General features: G+C 41.9%; 1 protein-coding gene across 8 annotated transcripts in view; it reads left to right on the plus strand.

The window, feature by feature from the left end:
* NUB1 (negative regulator of ubiquitin like proteins 1) overlaps positions 1-22,258 on the plus strand; it is a gene marked incomplete in the record, with an annotated part of 1,333,835 nt that overhangs the window by 1,146,169 nt on the left and 165,408 nt on the right. For all 8 annotated transcript variants that reach the window (XM_044066898.1, XM_044066904.1, XM_044066897.1 and 5 more), the window contains 1 exon segment: positions 3,598-3,790. In XM_044066898.1, coding sequence (XP_043922833.1) covers positions 3,598-3,790 — 193 coding nt within the window.

A 22,258-nucleotide genomic window follows, 5' to 3' on the forward strand; every position in this document is an offset into this window, starting at 1 on the left:
TGGCAAGTCAAATTAAATGCTGGAGAATATCCTGGTTTAAATGACTCTGAATATTAAATGTAAAGTAAGGAATAGCATTATTTTTATGTCAGTCTTATGTTTTATAATGCTATACACAACTATGTAAGTTAATATCTTTATAAAATAGTTTGTGTTCTATTAGATGATTGGTTAGTGGTGTCACACATTGTGGGTATTTAAAGGGTCAAATACAATATGTTATCTCTGATTAAGTCTTTGAATTAAAAGAAGAGGAAAGTGCTAATGATGTGGATATGATTTCTTTTGGTGTGTTTTTTTTTTACTATTTGTTACGAAGCAGATGCGGATAACTGAGCAACCTAATGGTTGTTTGGGCATATTTCTAACATAACTTTATATTTTAGATGCAGATGGAAATGTTTTAGCAAAAGTCTTAAAATGTTATAATACTTTATGCTGCACCTAGTTTGTAATTCTGTAAATGAGTCTAGTCTGTCATTTATTTGCCATTCTTGCAGAAAGCCATGGTTCTCCTTTCCCTCTGATCCTCTGAGGAGTTGGAAGGCATTAAAGCCACACATTAATTTGTTATCAGAAGACAGTAGTTTACTGCTTCAAATGTTCTTGTAAACTTTTTTGTACAGGTCAGACTAAACGTCCAGTGAGGGCAGAAATAATATCTTAAGCATACCTCTCAAGTGTACCTCATTATGAGGAACGTACCTCATTTGGGGTCTTAAAAAGTTCACGTTCCTCAAAGTTCCTCAATGTTCCACAATGAAAGACTCTGTCACACATTCAGTGTTAGGAATTTTTTGAAGTGAAATCCATTGTAAATAGAAGTGAATCATATTAATTAATTAAACGATCTTCTTTATAAGTAAAACCAGCTTATTTTAACCATCCTATGACATTCCTAGTTGAAGTTGTTAGTAAGCCATTAGCATGTGTTCCACATTGTGCCCATTTGTTCCACATTATGAGAGCTAGTGTTCCTCATTTAGGACATGGAAGGTTGAGAGCTATGATCTTAAGGATATCAGGAATGCCTGACATGGCAGTCTAGTGGCCACCTATTTTGAACAAAAGCATGTAATAAATGTAGAAATGCTCCAGTTTTTTATTATGTATACAATTTGGGACAATGCATTGTTATAATATTTTAGACATGCTTTTCCAAACCCATTTTGCTTTTAAATTTGAAACCTTGTAGCCTGAGGGACTCTGTAACAATCTAAAGATGAAGTATTTATTAAAATTGCTACAACTGGTTACTTGCGTAGAACCTTTTGAAGGCGTTACTGCTGAGGTGCTAGTTCTCTTGGTGTGTTTTATTTTTATATAAAAGCTATGTTTTAAAGAGCTCTGATGTGTAGTTATAATTTAAAATTTATTTTTATTGGTCAGTTGATAGGTGGAACTGTGTGTAATACCAACTTTATTTTGACTGCACATGCAAGATAATTAATTGTAACTCCTTTTAGTTCATTTTAAGCCATAAAGGCTAAATTTAATATCTTAAAGATGCAGTAAAAAATAGTTGGTAAGGGGAAGTAGCTAGATTTAGCTATTAAGGAACTGCAGGAACATGATGCAGTTCTTCTGCAATAACAGCAGTCCTTTTTATCTAATTTTGCTTTTTTCACATATTAACTGAACCCTGCTGCTGTTTGTCGACAGCTAGTCTTTACTATTTGTTTAAAAAGATGCATCTTTTCTAGCTTAGTCGATTTTGTCTTTAAAGTCCTAAAAGATGCATTGCTTTGAATAAAAATTGCCTTACTCTGATTTTTGTATCTCTTTGGTGAATTAGTTCCAAGATTTGGGCTAAGAACAAAGGACCCTCCTCCAGCATTTAATGCGTAGGCTTTTTTTTTGTTATGACACAGTGAGCTTTAATACATCTTTGAGGCTAGATCACCAACACAGTTTTCTGTAACTTGACTCCTACCCCCCCATACGCATACACACCGTGAGATTGTCCAAGGGTTCCAGACACACTTATTGATGGATTCTTCTGCTAAAAAAAGAATAAAAGATAGCTCAGGCTTCTTGGTACAACTAGAGATGTTCTGTAGTCCTATTTCACCTTCATTCTCCTTCATTGACATCTTCTGGGAGCACTTTACACATTTTTTTGAAACCCGAAGGTTTGTGGTCTTTGGACTCTTTAGACATAATGACTAGCTAAGCAGGAACACACAAGCACAATGAGGACCAAGTCCTCTAAACTGGCCTAGGCCTTACCACACTCGCGCACACACACACAACGAGGACTAGGTCCTCTAACTCAAACTGACCTAACCCTGGGAAAGAGAAAACAGGCCGAGAACTAGGTTCTCTAACATAAACAGACCTAGGTAGAAAGATTAAGTTGTAGAAGAAGGTCAGAAACTATCAAACAACACTGCCCGCAAGCTTTTAAATGACATTGAAAGCTTTGGTATTGTGTAAACTGTAAAAAGTACAAGAAAAGACTGAAAAGCAAAAATTCTTATTTGTAGAAGCAGAACTAAATTCTGTTTATTATCTCTTCTTTTTGAGGACTACCTCTGGCATGTTCGGACTTGCATGATTTGCTCTATGTTGTTACATAGCCCTCCCTGTGTTTACAAGACAGTATAAAGTTTAAGCAAGATAAGGGCAGGACAGTAGAAGTATATTTATTTTCTACATTCGTTTCAGTAGGTAAAATTCAACTACACATTATATTATTAAACATTACTGAGAAAACAAAATAAGTACCACACTTGCCAGAAAGTGTACATTATCAATATACTATTTCTAGGTAAACAAAATGTGTCAGTACCACAACTGCTTCAGGTACTATCAGTTGTGTATACCAGAAGACTCTGGAGATTGCAGACTTTGTAATACTATGTGAAGCAAAATGTTTGAGTGGCAGGCTGGACTTCAGTACCATTATAATTTAGAAATTGTGTAGCAGTGCTTGACCGTTGCAGCTAATATCAGTTGCTATGCAGAACTGACTGTTACTCACTTTGTCTTTTACTGCTGGTAGTGTTTTAATTGTATCCTTTACTGCTGTTCTGAACCCTGTTTGAGGATTTTTATGAAATTGCTGGGGTCGTAAAACCTACAGTATGTGAATATGTAGTTTATATAGATTGTCAGGTGTATAACATGTAATGCATTTTTGTTAGAAGTCTTGTTTTGTAAGTTTGCAACCCCATGCACCTCAACTGGCTAACTGCTTAAGACTTATTTGACTGGTTTAAAAGCTTGTTTCAATATAATATCTGTGCCTACATTTGTCATATTCTTTAAGCATTTAGAAACTAAAATTGAATAACTTTTGTAAGTTTGAGCTTTTATGCAGTATTTTAAACAGTTCTACTGTGTTGCGCAATGCATATGTTGCATGACTTGCAAACAGCTTATACCAATACTGCACCCTTTCCTTTGCTTAAAGCATGGTAACAACAAATTAGCTCATACCTTTACTTAAGAGTTAAACTATATTCTAGCTCAGGCTTGACTTAGGCCAAGATTTTAGTTTCCTGTTTTTTAGCCTCTGTTACATAGCAGTATTCTATGTTTTTTATCCAGACAGATTGGATTAACCCTTTTTGCTCTGTTTCTGCTTTTACCTAGCTGGTATACCTTGGCTTTGACTGCAGCACAGCAGAGTCTGCTCTAAGGCAGTTTAGAGGCAACATCCATTTAGCTACCCAGTACCTCGCTCGCTATAGAGGAAACCTTCCATCTGGACTGTTTTCACCATCCATGGACCATACTGCTTCTATGGAACCTGCCTCATCAGAGAATTCACATGACAGTGCAGCAGGTAGGGGTATCTAAGAAGTCAAAAAAAGTCATGAGTCAGAATCACTCTTTTCACTTTACGTTGTTTCATTTTGTCTGGAATTTCAAGTGATTCAGAAAAGAACATAGCCCATTCCACATATTTATCATAATCACAGCTTTTCATATCATTTTAACTCTGGCAGCTCTTTAAATACATGCCTATAGATCTGGAATCACAGAAAATGTGAGTAGGGTAAAAATCCTCAGTTATAACAGTACAGAAAACTCAAAAGAAAATAAGAAGTGCATTCGTTGAGGGCAGAAGTGAACTTAATCCAATTACTACCCATCATTTTCAAGATGGCTAACCTCAAACTGCTCTTTTGCTATTTTTGTTCCCTCTGCATGCACTTGGTTTTATTTTCAGACTTGTGTGATATGCTCTTATGATTTTTTAGAAGTGATAATGGGACATTTTTATATTTCAAACTTCATTAAATTCCATGTGTAGTTTCAGAGGTAAATGAGCAGCTGCATCTTCAATTTTAATGTTGAAAATAACTTAAATCATCATCATCATCATCTTTCGGCTTTTCCCGTTAGGGGTTGCCACAGCGGATCCTCTTTCCATTTCTTCCTATCCTCTGCATCTTGCTCTGTCACACCAACCACCTGCATGTCCTCTCTCACCACGTCCATAAACCTTATCTTAGGCCTTCCTCTTTTCCTCTTACCTGGCAGCTCCATCCTTAGCATCTTTTTCCCAATATACCCATTATCCCTCCTCAGCACATGTCCAAACCAACGCAGTCTCTTCTCTCTTGCTTTGTCTCCAAACTGTCCAACATGAGCTGAACCCCTAATATACTGATTCCTAATCCTATCCATCCTAGTCACACCGAGTGCAAATTGTAACATCTTTAACTCTGCCGCACCCAGCTCTGACTCCTGCCTTTTTGTCAGTGCCACTGTCTCCAACCCATATAACATAGCTGGTCTCACTACCCTCTTGTAGACCTTCCCTTTCACTCTTACTGGTACCTGTCTGTCACAAATCACTCCTGACACTCTTCTCCACCCATTCCACCCTGCCTGTACTCTCTTCTTCACCTCTCTTCCACATTCACCATTACTCTGAACTGTTTATCCCAAGTACTTAAACTCATCCACCTTTACCAACTCTACTCCCTGCATCTTCAACATTCCTCTACCCTCCCTCTCATTTACACACACATATTCTGTCTTAGCCCTGCTGACCTTCATTCCTCTGCTCTCTAGAGCATATCTCCACCTCTCCAGAGTCTCCTCAACATGATTCCTACTCTCACTACAGATCACAATGTCATCTGCAAACATCATAGTCCACTGGGCCTCCTGTCTGATCTCATCTGTCAACCTGTGCATCACCACTGCAAATAAGAAAGGACTCAGAGCTGATCCTTGATGTAATCCCACCTCCACCTTAAACGGATCTGTCACTCCCACTGCAGTCCTCACCACTGTCACACTACCCTCGTAGATATCCTGTACCACTCTTACATACTTCTCTGCCACTCCCGACTTCCTCATACAATACCACAACTCTTCTCTAGGCACCCTGTCATATGCTTTCTCCAAGTCTACAAAGACACAATGCAACTCCTTCTGACCTTCTCTGTATTTCTCCAATAACACTCTCAGAGCAAACATCGCATCTGTAGTGCTCTTTCCTGGCATGAAACCGTACTGCTGATCACTAATCATCTCCTCGCTTCTTAACCCAGCTTCTACTACTCTTTCCCATAACTTCAAGCTGTGACTGATCAATTTTATCCCTCTGTAGTTACTGCAGCTCTGCACATCACCCTTATTCTTAAAGATAGGTACCAAAACACTTTTTCTCCACTCCTCAGGCATTCTCTGACTTTCCAAAATTTCATTAAACAATCTAGTTAAAAATTCCACGGTCATTTCTCCTAAGCACCTCCATGCTTCCATTGGTATGTCATCTGGGCCAACAGCCTTTCCATTCTTCATCCTCTTCATAGCTGTCCTTACTTCCTCCTTGCTAATCTGTTTCACTTCCTGATTCACTATCCCCACATCATCCAACCTTCTCCCTCTCTCATTCTCTTCATTCATCAGCCTCTCAAAATACTCTTTCCATCTACTCAACACACTCTCCTCTCTTGTGAGTACCTTTCACTCACTATCCTTTATCACCCTTACTTGCTGCACATCTTTCCCAGCTCTGTCCCTCTGTCTAGCCAATCGGTACAGGTCCTTTTTTCCCTCTTTAGTGTCCAATCTCTCATACAACTCTCCATACACCTTATCCTTAGCTTTCGCCACCTCTCTCTTTGCCATGCGCCTCATCTCCTTATACTCATGTCTACTTTCTTCATCTCTTTGACAATCCCACTTCTTCTTCGCCAGCCTCTTCCTCTGTATACTGTCCTGTACTTCCTCATTCCACCACCAGGTCTCCTTGTCCTCCTTCCTCTGTCCAGATGTCACACCAAGCACCTTTCTAGCAGTCTCCCTTACTAGTTCTGCTGTAGTTACCCAGCTATTCGGTAACTCTCCACTGCCTCCCAGTGCCTGTCTTAACTCTTCCCTAAACTCCACTTCACAATCACCCTTTTTAACTTCCACCATTTAATCCTTGGCACTGCTTTCACACTCTTCCTCCTCTTCTTGATCACCGTCATCCTACAGACCACCATTCTATGCTGCTTAACTGCACTTTCCCTGTTGAAAATAATTTAAATGTAATCTTAATATCACAGCATTTAAAACAAATTAAAATAGTACTTTTATACAGAAGTGTATTCTTTTTAGGCTAGCCTCAATTACATTCTGTCTCTCTCAAAACCATCAATAATGGGAGGATAAAGGCCCGGAATCAAGGTCAACTTTTAGATATTGCTCTTACAAAATTGATAAAATAATAAGCTTTGCATTAGCATGTATTTCTGAAGGCTATGAAGTCTGGAACTGAAATGTATGCCATTATTTAGTGTGATTTTCCAGAAGACCACAGATTTTATGAGGAACAGACCAAAAGTGTTGGCAAAAATCCAGACATTCTATGAAAATCTGGATGGTTGAGAGAGGTGTAAATGATCCTCTGAGTGAGGAGCTAATGTTCTGAGTTTAACCCTCTGTTTACTCTTTTTTTGTATTATGGTAACCGCAATTCAGATCTTGTGAGAATATTTTGTTACACTGCATACTGCAGTATACATTCTGATTGCACATTTAAAAAGGCTTGCACATTTTCCATAACCAACATATTACACTAATAAAATATTTTGTGCGTGTGTAAAAACTTAAGAACCAAAAAACAACAAAATAAAAAAAGTGGAACACTTTGATGAACATCCAGTTAATAAAGTAAAATAAAGTAAGCACTTTTTCCACTTTCAGACTTCAAACTAATACGAGTCATTTTTTACTAGGCATTCACAAATATTTCTTTAACTATACTTATGCATGTTAATTAATGTATACAGTTGAACTTAATATGCACATAATGTAAGTTGATAGCTTAAATGCTGCAATGCATTTTTCCCTCTATCTGACCTATTTTATGTGGAGTGTTTCTTAATAAAAAAAACTTTATAAACTATTTTTTAATGGATGCCCCCTTACTTTTTCTATATACCATGATGATATTACTGGAGAGATCGGGAGTAGTTACATCCATACACTTAATAGAAATGACCAGGTACATGTATGATGGTGCAACCATTTAAGTCTATGAACACATCCCTACTCTAGTCCTTCACTGACATTAGTGATGGCAAAGGTCACTGAAAGCCCTTACTGATGTCTGCATGATAAAATTGAATTTCATGGAGAAATTCATTTTAAAATGGGCCAGCTATGTTTGGACTGATGGGGGTGAAAGTTTTTCACAGCACTAGAGGTACTGCATTCTGTGGTGTGAAATGTAATTAACAGAATTTGACTGTACACTTTAAAAACACGCACAATAACATAATTGGATGGCAGGCCTTGAGAGTGCTGCTGCAGTAGAATTAACTTTCATGATGAATAAAATCAATAAGTTGTTTCCTCTTGGTCACTAAAGAGTCCATCTCATATGAGAACTTTTATTCAAGAAGTGAATACATGTGCTTGCTGAAGAGCAGCATCCATACACATATCGGGGGACACTGTGTATGGTGACTAGTGCTAGATCAAATCAGACCCAGTTAGCATAGAGACAACATTTCCTGAATTAGGTTAGATACTGTGAGAAGTTTCTGAGGGTTAATTTACATTTTAAAATGTGCTAAAAAGATCTGTATTCTGATAGCCTATGTAGTTAAAAAAAAAAATTAATAACAGAGAAAGAAAATATTAAAGAATAAGTGTTGTGAAAGTTAAAGAAATGGCCAGTCAAATGCCTATGACCTTTTGGAGAAGATCCCTAGAAGAGAAGCCAAGAAGAGACCAGATAAGTTTTAGATCTATAACTGCTGGTTAACCCTTTCCTCCTAGAGTACAGTACTGTTTGGAATGGCAGTTTCTTCTGAATTCCCTTGTTTGCATCTTTCTCAGGAATGGGCATCTTTTCTAAACATGTGATTGTTCATTCCTTTAGCTTTCCTCGCACATTGACTGGAGATCTGATTTTATATTTTTCCTCCTTGGGGGTGGCTACCCTCTCCCCAGAAATTTAATTTTATACCTGACCCATCTGATATTTATACATTGTTTTCATTCAGCAAATGTTGCTTCTTTCAGTTATAAGGTAATATACTATTTCACCCTACAAGGATTTTCTTTGAGTATGGATGTTTACTATGGCAGTGTCTATGAAGCAGACTTGTTCATGGAGCAACATGGCTTTCTCAGTCCCTTTTGCTTTAGAATTGGCTTACTTTACCAGTGTTTTTGTACCAGATGTCCTTCCGTAATAGTTTGAATCAGGAGAGCAGTTACATTTTTGGGTTAGAGTAAGGTGTATATATATATATATATATATATATATATATATATATATATATATATAAATAATGTCTTTCGGCTGTTCCCGGTTAGGGGTTGCCACAGCGGAACTCTGGTCCGCTAATGATTGGCAATGGATTTTTATGGTGCTGAGTTCCCAGCCCGACGTCCAACCTTATATAAACACACACACACACATACATACATATACATACGTATATATATATATATATATATATATATATATATATGTGTGTGTGTGTGTATATATATATATATATATATATATTATAGATAAACAGAGCATTAGAGAGAATGGGCAAACTGTATAACATAGTATGTTGTGTGATAGCTGTATATTAAAGCAGAGTAAGAGGTGTGTGGAGAGCACTTGCATATATGTTTTGATTGGCTACATCTGGGCAACAATTCATTGGTCAGGGGCACACTGTTAATCTGTTTTAAATTCAAGACAACATGTAGCAACACATGCAGGCACAGTTCTAGGCAATGCTAGACTTGAAAGATAGAGAGTAGTGGGAAAATTTGTTTTGGAAGACAGTGGGGGTCTATGTAGCAACATACATACAAAATGGGGGTCCCAACAGGGAGCTGATCAGGCCCCTTGGTCAGTTTGGAAGAGACCAGTGCAGTGTATCATGTTACAAAAGCAGGATCCAAGGGAAGCAAGAAGCCAGTGAAAGAGTCATGGAAAGAAATGGAATAGAGCAAAGAGGGAGAGAGGAAAGTAAATTAGACTTGAATGATGATTAGGTAGTTTTGCAATGGTTACAAGCACTCACATTTATTTTTAATGAAAGAGGAAGTTGCCATGGAATATTTCAGTGAGAGGAACACTGGATCTGATATTGTCAATTTTCATTCATTCCTCGGCTGTTGGGTTCAGATCCAATACTCTGATCTGACTTCGTTATTACTATAGCCTGTGGTAACCTAAAAGCTCTTGAGTTCCTCCCTACCCATAATGCACCAACCCCTAATGTACCTCAGATCTCGTTTGCTGCTTTCATGAAGTAGATGTGATTGCCAAAACTCTTGAGTGTAGTCAGATAAGTGTCTTTAATTTATCCTTAAATCTTCAAATTTTTCATTTCCTTACACTTGGTGCATTCTGTTTATGTACCACCATTAGTATTTAGTGTTTTTAGTCTCCGTTATATGCCTTTATTTCTTCCCAACTTCTTCATGTAATCTTTCATACTATTCTTGGTACTTCTTTCTTTACCTCCCTTTTCCAAAAAAAAAAAAAAAAAAAAAAAAACTCTATTTTTGTGTCTGTTAGCAGATTTTTTTCCCTCTTTCAGTATGTCAGAGAAAGGCCCCTCGGGCTTTATGAAATATTCTAAGGGTGGTCATAATTTCTCCCTGTCAGACATACATAATTTGTGTGTTTATTGTGTAGGCCCTGACCACTTAAATGTAGACTGCTTTATATGTAGAAATTTTAATCCGCGAGCAGTAGCGGATCGTAAAAACAAGCTAATTTTGAAAGAGTTATTACTTTCTGATTTCAGTTACTGGGGCTCAGTCCCCCAAATCCAAGCATAAGGAGACTTTCAATGCTGATTTTAGAATCTTCAAAGACTTCTTTGGATTCGAGTACATTGGATCCAAGGACTCTTCCCAGGATCCATTATTCTCCTAGAACTGATCCAGTGCCATCCAGGGTTCCTCTTCATTTTATGGAAAGAAGGTACTCCAATCTCCCTTGTTGGCTTCCTCTCAATCTTCAAGGAGTCTCACCAAAGCAGACATGGATCATATGATGAGGAAATTTCTCTTGATGCAAATTCAGATGCGTGTTCTTCCGGCTCCTACCCTTTCAGGTCAGGAAGCCTTAGCCCATTCTACCCTTCCAGTACCAGCTCCTTCTCCGATCTGACTGTTTTGGAGCTTTTGGAACCGAGTTTGCCAAGACTCTCTGTATCGGATTTTATCATCTTTGGCTGAGAGGGTTTCTCTGAACGCTCAGGCTCTGACAAGTCCGAAGCCAAATGACTCTCGGAACTGTAGCATCCCTGCTGGATCCAAGGTGTTGCAGTCTACTGTGAGGTTGTTCTAGCCATCTCTGCACCTTGGTGCTTCTGCACTGGACAGCTCGGCTCCAACCACCACCTCAGGTGAAATGTCTTCGAGACCGATAGAGCCATTGGGGCAGAATCGCAGCTTCTCAGCTCTGTTGGCTTCCTTCTCCCTGGGACATTCTGCCTTTGAGGTGGTGGAGACAGTTTTCTCTGTTTCAGAAGGACAGTCAGTCTCTTCCTCCTTGGATCAACCCTCAAGATCTCATTTGTCTTGGTGCCTTGAGCCTCAATATTTGACTCCACAGGGACAGCCAACCCAGACCCTCCAGGTTACCTAGCAGGCATCACCATATCTTTCAAAACTTCTTCGGAACATCCTGCTAAAGTACCCAGGAAGAGAAAGTGCAAAAGGAGGCACCTGAATTCCCCACAGGAGTTTTATCACTGAGGATACCGGTTTTGACAAAGGGGAAGGGTCCCCAGGATCACCACACAAAGATGTCTCCTTTGGAGACATCCTAGAGATCCTTAAACAGAGGTGGCTGATCCTCCCACAATCCTTCTCCAGAGGAATTGGTATTCTTGGGGGGTGTTTAGGTGTGGCCCGTCTACCTCCTGGGTAAATCTACCCACTAATGAGCTTATTGACCGTATCTCTGAGTGGGCGTGGAAGGAGCCTGTCACTGTTGAACACATCCCTAAGGGACTAGATAGGATTCTGGCACCACCTGAGGGGAGAGAGTTTTGGAGTAAAGGAGTACTTTTGGATATTATGGTTATAGTGATGGTCACTAGGAAGGAACTTGCGGAACAGAGTTCCACTGTCTATCCCCCTAACGGGGAGTCTTGGGCTTTGGACAGGTTTGGGAAGCATGTCTATGCTTCAGCAAACTTCACTCTCCGGTCACTGAACTGTCTAGCACGTTTTAATAGACTTCGAAGAGATTTAATAAAGGAACTCTCAAAATCTGTTTCAGGGAATACTACTGCTGAGACTCAGGCTTCTTGGCTTCACAGTTGGTGACCATACAGTCCATTTCAAACTTGTCCATGAAGCTTATATCTCATGCAGCTGAGGGTACCTCAAGGGCAGTGGGTTCAGGCATTTCCATTAGGGGGCATGTCTCGATGCACTTGTGTAACTTTGAGGAACCCTTCAAGTCTTCTTTAGTCAGTGCCCCCTTTGACGGAACTTCTTTATTCGATCCCAAAGTGAAGGACACACTGTGTGTGAGAAAGGTGGAAATGCCCTTTCTGCTGTAGGAATCTGTATTTCAGCCCCGCAAAGGACCTTCTCTAGAAACCAACAAGGCGGATGAAAAATTTTTAAAAAATCCCAGGATCCTTTTCAAGATCCATTTGGAGATGGTTCCCCCAGAGGCAGAGGGGGGAACTCAAATGCGAGACGTCGCCCACATGGCAGGGGTGGCCTGCAAAATCAAGGGTCTAAAGATTCTTTCCCCGACAGACTGTATCAGCCCTCCTGAAAGGAGGCCCAATTGCCCCCCTCTGGAGGCAGTCAGGGGTCATTTATCCCTGCACCGAAGAACCTGGCTAAATATTACAGAAGACACCTGGGTACAGAGGATCATTTCCAGAGGTTATATAATTCCCTTTTCCCTTCCACCTCCATTATCAAGTAAATTTCCCAATGTTCCACCCAGTCAGAGGAAAGTAAGCGGCACTAGAGGTACAAAAGCTGCTAGAAAAAGAGACATCCAAGAGATCCCACCAGACCAAAGAGAGACTGGAACATTCTCAAGATTCTTTATAGTGCCAAAGAAGAAAGGGGACTGGAGACCCATTTTGGATCTCGCAGCTTGAACAAGTCAGTTCAACATACGGTTCAGTCCATTTTACTCTTTCTGGGCAAGGATGACTGGATGTGCTCAAAAGAGCTTCAAGGTGTGTACTATCACAAAAATGAACAGACAGCCCAGAAGTTACTTGTGCTTCTGGCTGGGAGCAAGTCATTACCAGTTCAGAGCCCTGCCCTTTAGCCTCACCACAGCCCCCAAGGTGTTTACCAAATGTATGGCAGTGGTAGCTGACTTGAGGCTGTAGGGATTCTGGATGTTTCCATATCTAGACCTCACTACCACTCTGACCAGGCATCTGTTCTTAAAAGCAAGAGATCAGGTACTCCAGATTTGCTCATTCCTGGGAATTACTATAAACTGCAACAAATCTCAGCTAGACCCTTCTCAGATACTGAAATTTATGGCAACATTGTTCAATACAATAACATTAGCAGTTTCTCTACCTCATTCAAGAGTTCAGACTATCAGATTACAGGTCACCAAGATGCTCCACAGTGCCACAGTTTTGGCCTGTTTGATCCCTCAGGCCTTGGAGTCTGTCAGTTACCATAATTTTAGTTTGCCTAGCAAGATTTTATATGAGAATTCTTCAGTGGATGCTAGCACTACAATGGTTAATTAGTTACCATCAGATGTCAGCCCAAATAAGAATCACTCAAGCATGCAAGAAATGCCTATGGTGGTGGATTTGATCAGATCAGGTTCTACAAGGCTGTCCCTTCATTCTCCCTCAACCCGGGGCCATAGTGACCATGGACCGCATCCCAGTTTGGGCAGGGGGGTCACTTCCTGGGGAAAACAGTCCAATGTACTTGATCCCCCAAATAGGTCAATACATGACAGTGTCCTGGAGATGTGAGCAGTGCTCTTAGTGTTGCAGGCCTTTCAAGACTCTCCCTTTCAGAACAGCTGTGATTCAGGCAGCAACATGGCAGTAGTCTGGTACATCAACAAACAAGGGGGAACCAGATCTTACCCCATGTGTCAAGAAGCCCTCAGGGTGCAGCAATGGGCAATTTCTTCCAACTGCTTTCTAACAGAACTGCTGTAAATCTCAAAATAAGCACTTTATTTTCATTTTAAAGCACTGCACTTGCTCGTATAAGTAATCTTATAGGTAAACACTAATAAACTTAAGCACTACACCCTCTTATACTCCTTTTAAGTACTTGCTCCCTAGTGGTTCTTTCTGATCAGTTAGTAAGTAGTTCCCTATATTATTCAGGCATGTCCAAAGGTCAGTTTCGGGTTTACTCTCCAGTCCAGCTGGTGAATCTGGAAATCTTGAGGCAATGTTACAACTGCCTTATGTATACAGACCACCCTCTCCTCCTCCCAACAAGCTCAAATATATGTGAGAGATGCAACTATATAGCCAAACTGGAGACTGACCTCTCTCAACCCAGTACTGGCACAGCCAGTCAGGAGGAGAAGGTAACCACACACACCACAAATCCAGTCTCACATAGACCTATTGTATCAGCAAACCAAACACATAAATACACAAAAACATACTCGGAGGCTCTAAATAAAAATCTGCCTAAGCAGCAGAGACCTCCAAAGCAGACATCCAAGCAACCCCTAGGGGGAAACAATACCCACGTAGCACATAGCTCACAAAGTCAGTGTGCCACACAGTCACAGCCCTTAAGGCTAAACAACACACCTAATACACTTGTAATAGGTAACTCTATTGTCAGACACACTGATGTCCCACTCACCAGAATGAACAAGGAGAAGGTCACTGTAAGCTGCCTGTCAGGTGCCAGGATCCGCCACATAACACAAGCACTCAGGTCACTCCAAAGCAAGTACAAATATGACTCCGTCATTGTCCATGCTGGTGTGAATGACCTGAGACGTACCTCCCTGGACTACATGAAAAGAGACATAGAGGAGCTCTCTGATCATGTAGCCCAGGCCGGTATTACCCTGACCTTGAGTAGCATCTTGCTCTCACCAAGAATGATGCCACAGTATAAAGACAAAATGATCAATTTTAACAATTGGCTAAAGTATTGGTGTCATTCAAAGGGGATCCTGTGTCTGTCAGCCTGGGATGACATGCTCGACAAGCCACGTTGCTTCACTATGGATGGCTTGCACCTGTCACCCCTAGGTTTTCGAATACTGGCAAAGGCTCTTGCCTCCCCCATAGTGCCTTTTTTAGGCAAGACTCAAAAGACAAACCCACCTCCATAGACAACACAAAGAAGAAAAAACTAAGGGTAATGTTGCTCAATGCCAGAAGTGTAAACCTCAGGATGCACGCACTCAAGACTCTCCTCAGTATGGAGAATATCGATATCTGTGCAGTAACAGAAACCTGGTTCAAGGCTCCCGAGAGCACCCCAGCACTAACAGGTTATACTTCATACCATGCTTTTCGGCCCCAAAACTCAGACCGAACCACAAAAGGAGAGGGAGTATCCATATTTATCAAATATGCCCACACCTCCAGGTTAGTAGCACTGCACGAAGCATCAGAGACCATCCATGCGCAACTAACAGTGGGCAAAACTGCCTTTCAGTTTGTAGCCTGCTACAGACCACCCTCCCAAACACAGGAACCCCACTCAGCTTTCCTGAGAACGCTGGAGAATATGAAGGTCTCTCCAAACACCATTATATTGGGTGACTTCAACTACCCAAACATTGATTGGGAAAACTACTCAAGCCCAAACACCCTCGCCCAATGGTTCCTAGAATTTATAAACTCAAATGCTATGGAACAACTGGTTACCACTCCCACAAGAGGGGAAAATGTATTGGATCTGGTCATCACCAACATGGTGTCTCTATGTTCCACACCAGAGGTATACCCCTCACTGGTAAGATCAGACCATAAACTAATCTCACTGGACATCCATATTCCATCCCCACCCCCAGCCAAGGAAACCACGGTGAAGAACTTCTCAAAAGCAAACTTCACACTTCTCAAAACTGAGCTGGAATCCTGCAAAGTCCCTGTGCCAGTGGAAAATACAGCCCAAAACGCAGAATCCTTTACAAAAGCATTATATGGACACCTACAGGAATGCATGGAGCATGCTATCCCAAATAAAACCAAGACTCATTCCTCCAAAGGCAGGAGACCTGTCGGGTGGACCCCGGCCATAAATAAGCTATACAACAGAAGGACAAAGCTACTACATGATAGAGCATCATTATCTTCTTTCAGCTGTTCCTGTTAGGGGTCGCCACAGCAGATCACCTGTTTCCATTTCTTCCTGTCCTCTGCATCTTGCTGTGTCACACCAACCACCTGCATGTCCACTCTCACCACATCCATAAACCTTATCTTAGGCCTTCCTCTTTTCCTGTTACCTGGTAGCTTCATCCTTAGCATCTTTTTCCCAATATACTCAGCATCCCTCCTCAGCACATCTCCAAACCAACGTAATCGTGCCTCTCTGGCTTTGTCTCCAAACCTTCCAACCTGGGCTGACCCTCTAATATATTTATTCCTGATCCTGTCCACCCTCGTCACACCCAGTGCAAATCTTAACATCTTTAATTCTGCCACATCCAGCTCAAACTCCTGCCTTTTTGTTAATGCCACTGTCTCCAACCCATATAACATAGCTGGTCTCACTACCCTCTTGTAGACCTTTCCTTTCACTCTTACAGGTACTCGTCTGTCACAAATCACTCCTGACACTCTTCTCCACCCACTCCATCCTGCCTGTACTCTCTTCTTCACCTCTCTTCCACACTCATTCCTCAGGCATCCTCTCACTTTCCAAGATTTCATTAAACAATCTGGTTAAAAACTCCACTGCCATTTCACCTAAACACCTCCATGCTTCCACAGGTATGTTATCTGGGTAAACAGCCTTTCCATTCTTCATTCTCTTTGTAGCTATCCTTACTTCCTCCTTGCTAATCCATTGCACTTCATGATTCACTATCCCTACATCATCCAACCTTCTCTCCCTCTCATTCTCGTCATTCATCAACCCCTCATAATACTCTTTCCATCTCCTCAACACACTCTCCTCGCTTGTATGTTTCCCTCATTATCCTTTATCACCTTTACCTGCTGCACATCTTTCCTAGCTCGGTCCCTCTGTCTAGCCAATCGGTACAGGTCCTTTTCTCCCTCCTTAGTGTCCAACTTTTCATACAACTCTTCATATGCTTTATCCTTAGCCTTTGCCACTTCTCTCTTTGCCATGCACCTCATCTCCTTATACTCCTGTCTACTTTCTTAATCTCTCTGACAATCCCACTTCTTCTTTGCCAACCTCTTTCTCTGTATACTCTCCTGTACTTCCTCATTCCATCACCACGTCTCCTTGTCGTCCTTCCTCTGTCCAGATGTGATACCAAGCACCTTTCTAGCAGTCTCCTTGCTGTAGTTACCCAGCTATTTGGTAACTCTTCACTGCCACCCAGTGCCTGCCTTAACTCATCCCTGAACTCCACCTCACAATTACCCTTTTTCAATTTCCACCATTTGATCCTTGGTGCTGCCCTCACACTCCCCCTCCTCTTCTTGATCACCAACGTCATCCTACAAACCACCATCCTATGCTGCCTAACTACACTTTCTCCAGTCACCACTTTACAGTCTCCAATCTCCTTCAAACTGGCCCTCCTACATAAGATATAATCCACCTGTGTGCATCTTCCTCCACTCTTATATGTCACCCTATGCTCCTCCCTCTTGTTAAAGTACATATTCATGACAGCCATGTCCATCCTTTTCGCAAAATCCACTACCATCTGACCTTCTGTATTCCTTTGTTTAACACCATACCTACCCATCACCTCCTCATCCCTTCTGTTCCCTTCACCAACATGCCCATTGAAATCTGCTCCAATCACCACTCTCTCACCCTTGGGTACAGTCATCACCACTTCATCCAATTCACTCCAAAATTTTTCTTTCTCATCCATTGCACACCCAACTTGTGGAGCATATTCACTAACAACATTCATCATTACACCATCAATTTCCAGCTTCATGAACATCACTCTATCCGACACTCTTTTCACCTCCAAAACACTTTTCGCATACTGTTCCTTCAGAATAACTCCTACACCATTTCTCCTCCCATCCACACCATGATAAAACAATTTGAACCCACCGCCGATACACCTAGCCTTACTTCCCTTCCATCTGGTCTCTTGCACACACAATATACCAACCATCCTTCTGGCCATCATATCAGCTAGCTCTCTCCCTATACCAGTCATACTACCAACATTCAAAGTTCCGACCCTCACTACCACAGTCCTAGCCTTTCTCCTCTCTTCCTGCCTTTGGCCATGCCTTCCACCTCTTCTCCTCCTTCGGCCAACTTTAGCCCAATTTCCGCCAGAACCCTGTTGGCTAACAGTACTTGTGGTGGTCGTTGTTAACCCGGGCCTCGACCGATCCGATATGTAAATAGTAACTACTACATGATAGAGCAAAATCCCAAAAAGGGAAGGCATCTCTGATCAGTACTAGCAAGAAACTACGACCCCTCATAAAATCATCTAAGGCCAGCTTCGAAAGAAAAATTGCACAAGACACTAATGATAATCACAAGGCCTTCTTTAGTTATGTCAGGAACCTGGGAGGCAACTCCCAGATATGCTCTGAGTTGGTGTAAAATGACAAAAAATACACTGAACCCACAGACATTGCCAACATCCTGGCAGAAAGGTTCAGTGCAAACTTCTCCCCCCTTCCCCCAAAAGAGCAAATGTCTATCCCAACAGAGTGTAGTCTTCCTGAGATCACAGATGCACAGGTGAGAGCTGCCTTCTCCAAAGCAAAAAATACAGTACAGCATCAATGGGACCAGACGGTGTCCCGGGCTGCGTCTTACACGAGCTCCAAGAAGAACTAAACCCTCATATAAAGTCACTGTTCAATCTCAGCCTTACTACAGGATATGTGCCCAAGGAATGGCGTACAGCAACAGTGGTCCCGCTCCACAAAGGTGGTGCCACAACGGACCCCGGAAACTATCGCCCTATAAGCCTGACTAGCCTGGTCTGCAAAGCTATGGAGCGTATCATCATGGAACTCATAAACAAAGACATTGGGAACCTCCAAACACTGGATCCTACCCAATTCGGCTTTGTTAAGGGCTGATCTTGCCTCCTGAACCTGGTCGACTTCTTTGAAACAGTCACTAAGGCAATAGATGAAGGTAAGGTAGTCCACACAGCCTACCTGGACCTCGCAAAAGCCTTCGACACAATACCCCACTTGGGCATCATAAATAAGCTCACCAGCTTAAATATCAACCTCTGTGTCACAAGATGGGTTGCAAACTGGCTCAGGGATAGAACCCACATGTTCAGCATTGCAGGTGCCATGTCAGACTCTAAACCAGTTACAAGTGGAGTCCCACAAGGCTCAGTCCTGGGACCTCTCTTGTTCAGTATATATTTCTCTGAGGTACAGGCTAACACGGGAGGACTATGACTGACCAAGTTCGCAGATGACTGCAAACTGGGTGCCATAATCGACTCGCCGACTGACACAAGCATCCTCCAAAAGGGTCTCACAGAGACGGATAACTGGTGCCAGAGCCATGGCCTAAAGCTAAATGCCAAAAAGTGCATAGTCATCCCCTTTGGGAAAAACAAAGTGCCCACAAATTACCACATAGGTGGTAATCCATTAAGTACGGAAGAAGTAATTAGGGACTTGAGGACCCAAGTAGATAGCAATCTCTCCTTTGACAATCACGTTGCCAAAGTGGTTAGAAAGACCTTCTATATAGCCCACCTTATCACGAAAGGGTTCACATCTAGATCAAGAGTGGTCATTGTGCCCCTCTACTCATTACTTATCAGGCCCATAATTGTATACAATGCCCCATTTGGGATGTACCCTACCCGACACCTGCAGCAACTGGAAAGACCCCAAAAGTACCTCACCAAGAGGATCAAGGGACTCAAACAGATGCCCTATGCAGTTCAGCTCAAGAAACTCCAGCTCTATTTGCAATACTGCCTGCTCAGAGGCGATCTGTGTCTGACGTATAAAGCCATGTCCAACCCAGAATTAATAGACATGCTCCACCTCAAGAAATCCAAATCCCTTAGAGCTACACGCTCCAGGGACTTGAACCACAGCACAGAAATAAATGGGACATGCTGGAGGGACAGATTCATATCCCAGAGGCTCCCCTCACTCTGGAACAAAATCCCAATCCATGTTAGGCAGAGCCCCTCACTGACCCTCTTCAAGAGAAATCTTGACAAGTGGATGGGAGATCGTAAGTTTACCCCTGGGATCTCTTCTGTGTCCCTGACTGACAGAGGTACAGTAAACTAACCTTAAAAGGGCTACCTTCTGTGACCTACTATACAGAGGCACAGTCAACTAATCTAAAAGGGTGGTGAAAGCCAAACGCACTCTGGCTAGGCTTATAATTGCCCTAGGGCAGATAGCCTAGTATCAACCTATGAACAGCAGTGCACATTCCAGGAAAGTCCAGTGTGAGAGCAGACAAACTGAGCAGGTGTATTCTACTACCTCACGAGTGGTCTCTCAACTTGAAAATGATAGTAGTGATTTTCTGTCAATGGTGCCAGCCTTGCTGCGATCTATTTTGCATCACCCCTGAACAAGAGCAGCAGCTGCTTTGCCCTGATCCCATCACCGGGGGAATCATCAAAAGATGCTCTACTCCACAACTGGTCCCCCAGTTTTCTCTATGCCTACCCTCCAACCCCTCTGATTCCCAAATTCCTACAGAAAGCTACCCAGTTGAAGAACAAGATAATCTTCATTGCACCTTGCTGGCGTTGACAGTTTTGCTTCCCTTTCCGTGGCCTCATCTTCTTTACCCACCCTGGGTTCTGAATCTGACTCCAAACCTCCTGCCACATCCAACAGGCTTAGTTCACCCAGATATTTCAAACCTAAAGCTGACAGCATGGGTTCTCCACTTCTGTTGATACCCAGACAACCTATACTCTTATCCCCTGTCCGCCATATACTTATGTGTTCACATAAAGCTTCTACAAAAAAACTTTGCAAAAGTAAGTGGAAGAAATTTGTTATTTGGGCTCATCTAAAACATACTGACCCTTCAGCCCCCGTACAGAGTCTCCTTGAGATTTTAACAGCAATTTTTAACAAAAGAGCTAGCTCCTCGGCTATTAAAGTTCAATTGTCAGCAATTTCTAACTTCCATATAGGAACTGAGAATTCTTCACTTGCTTCATCAAAACTTTGTAAGGCCTTCTTAAGAGGCACTCTTCTGTTGAGACCACCTTATAAAGACCCTGCTTCACCGTGCGACTTGAATTTGGTACTACAGGCTCCAATTAATTCTCCCTGTGAACCAGCAGCAAAAGTGATGTTAAATTTCTGACCTGAAAAACAGTCTTTGTAGTGGCTATTACCACAGCTAGAAAGATTTCTGAGCTTCAAGCATTATCTTCAAAACCTCCCTATTTGTTTTTCATAGGGATAGAGTAACATTACAAATCAACACTTACGTCCTTCCTTCCTAAGGTGGAGTCAGAATCCAACATCAGCCAGTACATTAATCTGCCTGTCTTATTTCCAAAATTTGAAAACTAAGAGGAGTACATGTTGCATTTGTTAGATGTTTATAGACAATTACATTTCTATTTACACAGAACAAAAGAAATTAGAAAATCTGATAGGTTCATAGGTGTGCACTAGGCTAACGGCAATGGAGCCTATATAAGCCTAGCCCCAGAAGATTCCCTGGCAATCATGCCACCCAAAGTTAGTTCCCAGTGCCCCTGTCAAGCAAAGCCACTGAAGTGATCCCCAGGGGGAACTTCATATTGCCATTCACTCGGCAAGATTTCTCTTAGAGGGTCAGTGAAGTGCTCTGGTTGACATGAATGGGAAGCTTGTTCCAGAGTATGGGAAGTCTGTGCGTTAGGAACCTGTCCCACCGGCATGTTCTGTTTATTGTGGTAATGAGGTTTAGGTCCCTGGAGCGTGTGGCATGGAGGGATTGGGATTTCTTTAGGTGTAGCATTTCTAGCAACTCTGGGTCAGACATGGCTTTGTAGGTCAAGTAGAGATGGCCTCTAAGTAGGCAATAAGAGACAGAATATAGCTGGAGTTTTTTGAGTCTGTATAGAGCATGTGTCGAAGGCCTAAGATCCTCTTAGTGAGGTATTTGTGTGGCCTTTCCAGTTGTAGCTATCTAGTGAGGTACACACCAAATGGGGCATTGTATTCTATAATAGGTCTAATGAGGGACACGTAAAGAGGGATTACGACCTGGATCCGGAACCTTTTGTAATGAGATGAGCCACATAGAAGGACTTTGGCAGTGTGGTTATCAAAAGAGAGGTTGCTGTCAACCTGTGTCCTCAGGTCTCTTATCACACCTTCTGTGTTTAGTGAACTACTGCCTGTGTGGTAGTTCATGGGCACCAAATTTTTCCCAAAGGGACTAACAGTGCACATTTTGGCATTGAGCTTAAGACCATGGTTCAGGCACCAGTCATTGGTGTCAATGAGGCCTTTTTGTAAAATATCTACATGAGTTGGAGAATCAATAATGGCTCCCGGTTTACAATCATCTGTGAACTTGGTCAGCCAGAGTCCCTTTGTGTTGGCTTGAACTTCAGAAAAGTAGATGCCAAACAGGAGAGGACCTAAGAAAAATCCATGTGGGATACCACTTGTAACTGAGCGGTAGTCAGATTTGGAGTCTAGTACTTTCACAGTGTGGGTTCTATCAGTGAGCCAGTTGGTAA

This window comes from Protopterus annectens, chromosome 3.part1, assembly GCF_019279795.1.
Source record: "Protopterus annectens isolate FY-2018-M chromosome 3.part1, PAN1.0, whole genome shotgun sequence".
NCBI lineage: Eukaryota > Metazoa > Chordata > Ceratodontiformes > Protopteridae > Protopterus > Protopterus annectens.